General features: G+C 39.6%; 1 protein-coding gene across 3 annotated transcripts in view; it reads left to right on the top strand.

Moving 5' to 3' along the window:
• The first annotated feature begins 323 nt into the window (after positions 1–323).
• Positions 324–10,406, top strand: part of LOC141810056 (apoptosis regulator BAX-like) — a 31,706-nt gene continuing 21,623 nt past the window's right edge. The window contains exons 1-3 of one of the 3 annotated variants that reach the window (XM_074697373.1): positions 324–355; positions 569–609; positions 779–809. In XM_074697373.1, the coding sequence (XP_074553474.1) occupies positions 582–609; positions 779–809 (59 nt within the window). In that variant the 5' untranslated portion in view covers positions 324–355; positions 569–581. The other 2 variants (XM_074697374.1, XM_074697375.1) reach the window with 2 other exon arrangements.

The raw sequence follows: 10,406 nt of genomic DNA, 5'->3' as shown, positions 1-10,406 counted from the left end.
AAACTCATTTTATGCAAATCCCAAAAGGGGGTTCCAAACATTTCTTCAAATGAAAATAAGGCCAGTATTCCTTCATAAACAACAACAACAAAAACAATAACAACAATAATACAAATAGTAATAATAATAATAATAACAACAACAACAACAACAATTATTATTATTATTATTATTATTATTATTATAAGTAGTAGTAGTAGTAGTAATATTATATCAACAATGGGATGACCAAAAGTTGCAGAGAGATGAGCAGAACTATGGAGAAAAATGTGGAACTTTTATGTGATCACCCAAGGCTTTGTTTCTACACGGATGTTTGGAAGTCGGGACATCGCTGGAGTTTTCTTAAGAAAATGTAAGCACAAGTTTCAGGAAGTCACTCCTTATTTGATTGTAGAAAATAGGAGGTTCTATCATTTAACTAGAGATTCTTTAAGTGAAATGATAGAGAGACATTGATATTTATATATCAATATATGATGATATAAGGAATTTTCTCAGCACATTTCAAGAATCGTTGTGACAAGTTTTCCCGTCATTTTTCGGCTTTTGTTTTTCTGTGCTGTAGATTGTGGTCCACCATGGCTTGTGACGGAAACGGAATGTCAGGTAAACTTTTTACGGCAGCCTTTTCTCTTCATACTCCTGTCCAAAATAATTGAATAGCACGCTAGATGTGTTCAGGTAGTGACACTCAACGATATCGACGGGCAGTTGCTCTGAACTTTGTCATTTTGGAAAAACCTACATGTTCATCCATGATGCGTTTATTCCACAGATGAACGGATTGGAGAGGCCCTGATCAAAGAGTAAGTTGAGTTGAATTATAATAATTAGTTGAAACACGCATCCATAATGATATTATGTTATTTCATTGGAGGAAATAGAGGTCCCGACAAAGAAACACTATCTTGTATTTTGTAAAAACAACTGCCGCCAACGTGTACTTAAATTAGGCTATCTGCAGCAGTCATTTAAATATAGGTAACATTTGATAAAATTTCAGAGCTTTCCTTGCCAAAGTTTCCAGTTTACACCAATGTAAAGGCATAGATCAAGGTACGTTTTATCAGCCTGTTTCCTGGGTATAGAAGACACGAACAGAAACAAGAAATCAAGCTGTTTTCCGTTTTTCCATTTTGTACAAAAAACGAAAAAAATAGGAAATGGCTTGATTTTTCGTTTTTGTATTTTGCGCAAAAGACAAAAACAACAAAACAAAAAAACGGCCCCTTTTTACACAAAAAATGCTGATTCCACTCATTATTTCTTTTTGTTAGTGGGCGGGGCTTTGAGGCCCGACAGTGCTGTGCCCTTCTCAATAAAACTCCTCTGGCAGGCTTGGAGATCCGGACTTGCAGTTAACTGTCTGCATTTATCCAAATCAACGCAAGTAGCGTACACAGTACAGGATTAACACGGAAGTAATCTATCTATTGACTGAGAGAGAAGCCTATTTGTCGGCGATAAAACGCACAAGAAAAGATCGAGGAGGCACGAGGAAAGTAGGCATTTGAATGATCCGGAGGTGTTTCGTGCCATAACGATGCCTTCAATCATCCCTAAATGTCCAAGTGATCCATACATGGATGATGATACTTAGATGATACTTCATTTTTTGAATCATGAAAACACATAAACGGATTCAAATTATATATATATATATATATATATATATATATATATATATATATATATATATATATATATATACTGGAGATCAATATTACAGAACACACCACAATTTTACAAATGTAAACTTCATTCCATTGTCCTCTCATAAATGTATTCAAACAAGTTAAAGGGCTGTTTTTTGAGCATATTGTATAACTTAAATCAGATATTCAAAAAAGGACACTGATCAAAATTAGAGAACACTTTCAGATCCCTCCCAGTAATCGGTGTTAGTCTGGTACCTGGTGCCAATATCCTCAATTATCTGACAAACGCTATTCAACTGGCAGCCTAACTTCAAGTTTTACTGACTCCACAAGATGGCAAGCCTTTCTAAAGTCACAGAAACCCTCCAGCAGCAGGTTGTCCAGATGAAGACCAAAGGGATGACCTTGTCAGCAATAGCAAGAGAAGTTGGCCGTTCCAAATCTGTGATATCCAGAATATTACATCTCTTCAAAGCCACAAATTCATTTCAGTCCACCAAGAAATCTGGTCGTCCGCATAAGACAACTGAAAGAGAGGACTCGTAGTAGTGAACAGCTGCTCTGCTGTGTTTACCTGCTGGATGGCACCACTGTTACAGATGGTAGTGGCGTGAATGGACCGGGACTGTACCCGAAACTACTGCAATTCATGAGCATGACATTAACACTACAGTGTCAAATTCAACGATAATACTTCTTTCGGAGATGACCTTTTTGAAATAAGCAAGATTAACATCCGTGGTACACCAGATACTTACGTCAGCATAGTGACATCAATTCAGCAAAAATTCTAGCCCAATCAGCATAGTCTGATATTTATAGTTTGTTTTTAGTTTTTTTATCGTTATTTTTGACAAGATGTGCTGATTTATTCGGTATTAAATGGGGTATCTGATGATCGCAAAACTGATTAAAACATTAATATAGGTCAGTGTTGACTCAGATAAGATATATAGGCCTACAGGGGTGAATCATAATTCATTTAAATGGAGAAAAAAAAAAGAATAAAAAATATATAGAATAGAATAGAATAGAATAGAATAGAATAGAATAGAATAGAAAATACTTTATTTATCCCCAAGGGGAAATTCAGGAGTCACAGCAGCATTTAAGAAAACCAAAGTAAAAAAGTGTATAGAAAGTGCAAAAAGGTCCACAAGAAAATAGATGACGACATCCCGTCCACCACTTGTCCACCACTCTCCAGCCCAGCCAGTCTCCACCTCCCCACGGTCCAGGACTGAGCCTCCCCAGCAGTCTGTTCAGTCTCTGTCTCCTGGATCCTGTCTGCCCACAGCAGGCGAAGCTCCTCCAATGTGGGGCCGGCGTCCAATGTTAGCTCCGTCAGCCACGTCCGTGAACAGCACGATGCCACTGGGCTAGCACAGCTAGCTTGTCCATCCCCCGGGGCTAGATCCCACGTTCCCAACAACGATGGATGGAAGGACAGGTCCACGTCGTCACCTCCCAGCTCACATCTGAGAACCAGCACGTTGTCCTCACCTCCTCCTCCTCAGCTCGAGGGAAATCATCAAGCCCTACACTTGTAGCATTGACATGCTACAGACTTCTAACAGCTAATGGAGGGGGTTTTCCCACGAAGCATGTATTGAGGCTTGCTTCATTAGGAGGAGGAGCCAAGAATGATGACGTTCAAAGCTTCGTTGCCCGATTGTATCACATGACTGCTTCGGAAAGTGGTTTAAAGTTTACCATGAGGTTTGACAGCAGCATAAGCCCATCCGGCTCCATTTAAAATGTAGGCTTTTGATAGAGTTGATCAGTCACCGATAGTGTTGATACTAGAGTTGGGATACCGTTTTTAGTTTGAAAATAGTTTGAAACAGTTGAAGAACAGTTAGTTCATTATGTGGTTAAGCTATAACTTCCTGTGATTATGTGCCTGACCAGCAGGTGGTTTCATGAGCAAATGAAGCTTCGAGAGATTAACCCTTCCTCGAACCACTTGTCTCAAGTGGTTCGATGCCTCATGAGGCTTCATCTCACCATCACTAGGTGAACTGTCCGGATATACATGTGATATATCTGTACAGTTCACCAATTAAAAAAAGAAGGAGTGGAACCAAGTTTTTGGCAACATTCGCATATGATTTATGACGTGTGTGCCAGGGACCAATCACGGCATACGCCTATTTATTGATAAATCTGGCGGCCAAAAAAAAAAAAAACTTTAAATAACACTCCCCCAGATACTCACGATTCTGCTGGCATAACCCACAAAGCAACATAGCGGAACCCATTACAGAAAAATGAGAATTCTCTTTGCTAGGGATCGACAACACCATAGCAGACGATGTAAAGGGAAATGCAGCTGTGCTTTTTTGCAGCAGGAAGACCGAGGAGCGGGTGGCTCTTAGCGGGTATCAGATGCAGTTCATAAAACATTTTAATATGCAGGACTGTAAACTAGTTAACTTAAAAACTGATCTCATTTACGTCGTTTTGGTGCCTGGCCAAAAAGTATGTTGATTGTGCGCAATTAGGAATAGGTAGACCGGAGTGTAATGAGCAGTTGATAGCAGTTAATTCTTTCTAAATGCTACCGTAAAAGATTTTGGGCAATCAGAGGTCCGGAACATCTTGGAAAGTGAGATGGCAACCGTAAGGGCCGACATTAATGCAGCCCGGTCCGAACTGAGGGAGTAGAGAGAGGCAATTACATCTGAGTTGTCATCGCTGAATGTCACGGTAAAAGGTATGGAGGAGAGCCTTTCTACATGCACGGTTGACATTACACAGCTGCAGAGAGAAGTACGGTGCCTTACTGCAGTGACTGACACCTTGCAAAACAAATGTGATGATCTGGAGGCGAGATCGCGGAGAAACAACGTCAGGCTAGTTGGGGTACCCGAGGCTCAAGCCTGTTCTACATCCGCCGTTTCGGCACTGCTTCAGCAGGCTTTTGCTTTAAAAGATGCGCCGCTGCTAGACAGGGCGCACCGCTCACTTCTCCCAGTGCCTGAAAGCGGAAACCCTCCATGCGTCATTATGGCCCGCTTCCATTACTATCAGGACTGTGCAAACATTCTTCGCCTTGCATGAGAAAAACAACGGATCAAGATAAACGGGATGTCTCTTTCAGTTTTCCCCGACTACACCGCCAAAACCGCCAAAGCCCGTGCAGCGTACAATGACATCAGACGGCAGCTTTGCGGGATCGAGGGGCTGCGTTTTGGCATCCTCTACCCAGCCCGGCTCCGGATCACCTATAACAACGAAGAAAAAACTTTCTCCACCCCAGATGAGGCCCAGAAGTACATCACTTAGAACATTACAGGACGCTGATCAGGTGACAACTAACTTTGAAAGATGTAAAATAAGAAAAATAAGACTGAGGGTCCTCATAAACATATTACAGCTTTGAGCTTATTTTAAGTTTATTCAGCTCATTTAACCTCATTTTACAAGAGGGGGAAATCTTTTTTTTTTTTTCCTCTCTCTCTCTCGTCTCCAAGTTCCATTCAGCGGTACTCGAATATTTTTATTCCGGATGGAGGAAGTTTTAAATTTTGCACATTTTGTCTTTCTAAATCACTTAATATGTGCCTCTTTTTTTTTCCTTAAATATAATGTTCTGCTGTGTTAAGCAGGTAGTGTGTTAGTTAACCCTGTGCACTTTAGTGCTGTTTTTGCCTAAGATAGGAGTTTGGGTGCGATCTCCAGTGGTTTTTGGGAGATCAGCACATGTTTAGGGAATTTATGTCACTGTGTGTGTGCTTTATTCTAATTTTACGTCATTATTGTTTTTTCCTTTTTTTTTTTTTTGTATTTGTTTTTGTTTTATTGTATTACTATTGCTCCTTTTCCCATGTCAGAGACACTATTTATACTTAGTTTATCAGTAAATGAGTAGACCAAATCCATGCTCTTCAGGCCCAATTCGCTTTATCAGCTGGAATGTAAAAGGATTACAACCCCCTATTAAACGTAGCAGAATATTTGCACACCTGAAAACTTTGGGGCCCGCAATAATGTTCCTGCAAGAGACCCATCTCCATTCCAACGAGCATTTAAAAGTAAAACGAGGCTGGATAAGTCACATTTACCACTCTAGTTATGGGGATAGATCTAGAGGTGCGGCCATATTAATCAGAAAAGGTGTTCCATTTATATCTACTAAAACAATATCTGATACTAAGGGTAGGTATGTCATAGTCTTTGGGAAACTGTTTGGTAATGAAGTAGCCTTGGCCAATATCTATGTCCCAAATTGGGATGATCCACAGTTCTTTTCCAATTTTTTTTACAAATTTTCCTGACCCCACGACTTACAATTTAATCTTAGGAGGGGATTTTAACCTGGTTTTAGAGCCAAATTTGGACAGATCCAATCCTAAGTCTCCAGTCAAGCTATCCAAATCTGCAAGCACAGTTATTTCGTTCATGGACTCTTACAAATTATTAGACCCATGGAGACATGTGAATAAAACCTCCAAGCAATGCTCTTTTTTTTTCACCCGTCCACCAGTCATATTCAAGAATAGATTTTTTTCTAATTGACAAAAGAATTTTTTCCTCTGTATCTAAATGTCAATACCATAGTATAGTCATCTCCGATCATTGCCCCGTCCAATTAGACTTGATCTTCCCAGACAATAATGTAACACAACGTATTTGGCGCTTGGATCCACTGTCACTATCCCGTAAACCATTTCAGAAATTCTTTCAGATCAGATAGACTTTTTTATCGAAACTAATAGTACACCTGGCATGCCCTATAGTATTATCTAGAAGGCACTTAAAGCTTACCTCAGAGGACAAATAATTTCCTATGCTGCACATGTTAAAAGAGAACGTGGTCGTCGCCTTGCAGATCTGTCTCAACAAATTAAATTGGTAGATAACAAATATGCTACTTCTCCAAGCCCAAACTTGTATAAAGACCGATTATTACTCCAATCTGAATTCAATAGCCTTTCCATCAAACAAACAAAAAGGTTATTACTTAAAACAAAACTACTGTGAACATAGTGATAAGGTTGGCCGCTTATTATCCCACCAACTCAGACAATCCTCTGCTGACAGGACTATAACTGAGATCTGCACTGAACAGGGAACAATTTCTAGCCACCCCACAACTATAAATGACCAGTTTAAAGAATTCTACTTAAATCTTTACGCATCCCATGTTTCTGTTGACCCATCTGAGATCCAGAGGTTTTTTGAGCCTCTTGTAATCCCCAAGATAAGCCCAGAAGATAAATCTAGAATGGATTCAAAAATTTAAAGTGAATAGATCACATCAGCAATCAATTCAATGCAAAATGGTAAAATGCCTGGTCCAGATGGGCTACCTGTTGAATTTTATAAAACATTTTCAACTAAATTGGCCCCTTTTCTATGTAAGCTCTTTGAGGAGATCCTTATTATGGGAAAATTACCTTACACCATGACCCAAGCAATTATTACTGTCCTGCCAAAAAAAGGAAAAGACCCTTGTGAGTGTGGCTCTTACCGGCCAATAAGTCTACTCTGTTGTGACTATAAAATTCTGACCAAAACATGAGCACGCCGTTTTGAACCAGTGATCCCTAAAATAATAAACCCAGACCAATCAGGTTTTATTCCAGGGAGGCAATCATTCTTTAATATGTGCCGTTTGTTTAATGTACTATACTCCTCCCACTCCACCCAACAGCCAGAGGTTGTAATCTCCTTAGATGCTGAAAAAGCATTTGACCGGGTGGAGTGGGAATATTTATTTGTTACTCTCTACAAGTTTGGATTTGGCCCTAATGTAATTAATTGGATAAAAACAATTTATTCCTCACCATTGGCCTCAGTACACACTAATTCTGACACATCAGGTTATTTTCAGCTGTACCGGGGAACAAGACAGGGTTGTTGTCTGTCACCATTCCTTTTTGACTTGGCCATAGAACCTTTGGCTAATGCCTTAAGAATGAATGATGGGGTCAGTGGGGTGTCAAGACATAACGAAATTCACAAGGTGTCTCTTTATGCAGATGACCTCTTAATATACTTATCAAACCCTATACAATCTCTTTCAGTTCTCACTAACATACTAGAATCGTATGGCAAAATATCAGGATACAAACTGAATATTTCTTAGAGCATCCTCTTCCCTATTAACCATTTGGCAGCAGTGACGGACTTTAGCTCTTTTCCTTTCAAACGAGCTGAGGAATTTATATACTTGGGAGTTAAAATTACACATTCATATAAGTATCTCTTTCAATGTAACTTCAAGACCTTATTAGAACAAACAAAACAGGATCTGGAACGATGGTCTATACTGCCCATTTCCTTAGCTGGAAGAGTGAATACTGTTAAGATGACTATCCCTCCTCATTTTTTGTACCTTTTTTCAAATGATTCCCTTCTTTCTACCTAAATATGTGTTTAGAGAGATTGACAACTTGATTTCCTCATTTGTATGGTGCAAAACGGTTCCAAGAATGAGAAGAGTGTTTCTTGAAGTACCAAAATCAGCTGGGGGTCTAGGCTTGCCTAATTTCATGTCTTACTACTGGGCTGCAAACATAAGTAAGTTACCATATTGGATTTCCACATGGCGTAACAACCAGGGACCTGTCTGGGCCAAGATGGAACTGTATAGCGACCCAGCCATTAATCCTATTTCATTATTGAGCTCTTCAATTCCTATAAGTTCACATCCTCAGGTCCTTAACCCAGTCCTAAAGCATTCTCTGAAAATCTGGTTTCAGTTTAGAAACAGTTTCATCTTACTCATCCTTCCCTATTTTCTCCTTTGCTAAATAATCACCTTTTCCTACCATCCCGAATGGATTCTGCATTTAAAACTTGGCATAAATGTGACTTGGTCTTTATTTAAGACCTTTTCTTTAAAGGAACGCTACAAAGAAAATACAATATCCCTAAATCCCACTTTTTCCGATATCTTCAAATTAGAAGCTTCATTGGCAAACACTTTAATCCTCCACAACATTGCAATAGAAATATATTGGATGACATACTAGCCTTACATCCGTATACAAAAGGCAACATTTTCAAAATTTATATCAAAATTCAGGGTGCTAATCCACCATCATGGACCAATACAAAACTATCCTGGGAAAGGGACCTAGACATCAAACTTTCTGAGAGGTCTTGGCAACTTTGCTTAGAACGGATTCACACTTCCTCTATTTGTATTAGACACAGCTTAATTCAATTTAAAGTTTCGCATCGCCTGCATTATTCAAATGAGAAGCTTTCCAAGTTATATTCCAATGTTAGCTCTGCATGCTTCAGATGCCACCAAAGTCCAGCGACTTTGGGACATATGTTTTGGAATTGTATATCACTGAAAAGTTTCTGGACAAATTTTTCTGAGGCCATCTCTCAAATCTGCAAGGAAAAAATCCCACCTTCACCACTTATGTCCATCTTTGGGATTCTTCCTCCAGAAATCACTGTTTCTAAACTACAAGGGAAAGCAGTTGCTTTTGCATCTTTAATAGCCCGTAGAACTATTCTTCTCCAGGGGAAATCTGACAAACCTCCATCTTTTGATAGTTGGATTCAGGAAATGCTCTCTGTGCTGCAGCTGGAAAAGCTAAGATACAGCAGAGAAAACCGGCCTGAAAAATTTTGGATGATCTGGTCTTCTTTTATTGTCTATGTTAAAAATCTGAGTCTATTATGAAGCTATTGTTATTGATACATATGTATAGCTCACAGATATCTGTATTTGTAAAGGAGTGATACATTTATTTATTTCATCTTCATATATATGAATGTAAGTTTGTTTTGTTTTGTTTTGTTTCCTTAGTTATGTTTTGTTTTTCCTTTCTTCCTTGTCTTTGTTAGTGTATTTGTATGGGATGGGAGGATAACAGGGTGGTTGGGGAGTATTAAGGGTGTGTTTATGTTCAATCTGTAAAATGAAAAATCCATAAATAAAGTTGAGAAAAAAAAAAAGATTTTGAGCAAACTCCTTAAGAGTGCCAGACAGAACACACAATACTGAAAGTACGGTGTTTGCTGATAAGACATCTGGTTTATTAAACTGCGCGCTGTTACTGTCCTTATGGAAAGTGTGTCCGTGAGGGTGACGCGATTGTGATTGATTTGATTGATCGTACTACTAAAAAGCAAGATGACTGTTGCTTTTAAAAAACTTTGCTGACAAATCAAATCTGGGTAGCTGTATCCATTTTTTTTACACACATTATGGAACTAAAGTCAGCATACAGCAGGTTCTTGAACCAGTTGCCACTGGCCACATCAGAAGTCATTTCTTGCCACAGCATCGGCTTATTTGTGGAGACAGATTAGTCTCAAAATTTACAAATTTACTTGCAAAATTATCTGTGTACGTGTGTGTACCATGCATCCACAAATATTTGAACTGATCCACAAACGTGTGAGTCAATCTACGTGTTTTTTCTACAAGATCTGAAAATGGACACAAATCGGTTACAGCTGAGGTGGGCCCTCCCAATTGGCTGTCAGCATACACGTGATTTGTGAGCTTGTCCTGCTGAGTGATTGCCTCAGCAGGACAGGTGCCTGCTTGCTTACCCCTAAATTCCACTGCTGCAGCGGAGCGCCGTGGTCTTGCTCCGATTGTCAAACCTCACTGGAAGGAGCGCGCTGCACAGCACTGCGCCGCTCAATCCGGAGGGGGTGGGCTGGTCCTCGGAGAGTCACAGGCTCTCGTATGAATAGCGATATCACACGATCACCATCCACTCCCATAACTTTTGATATGTCAGTCCACACCTTGTCCTTTCTGCC

This window comes from Halichoeres trimaculatus, unplaced genomic scaffold, assembly GCF_033239565.1.
Source record: "Halichoeres trimaculatus isolate MK-OKI-2021-1 unplaced genomic scaffold, fHalTri1.1 fHalTri1_scaffold_20, whole genome shotgun sequence".
Taxonomy (NCBI): Eukaryota; Metazoa; Chordata; class Actinopteri; order Labriformes; family Labridae; genus Halichoeres; species Halichoeres trimaculatus.
This window is presented reverse-complemented; position numbering and strand designations above follow the sequence as displayed.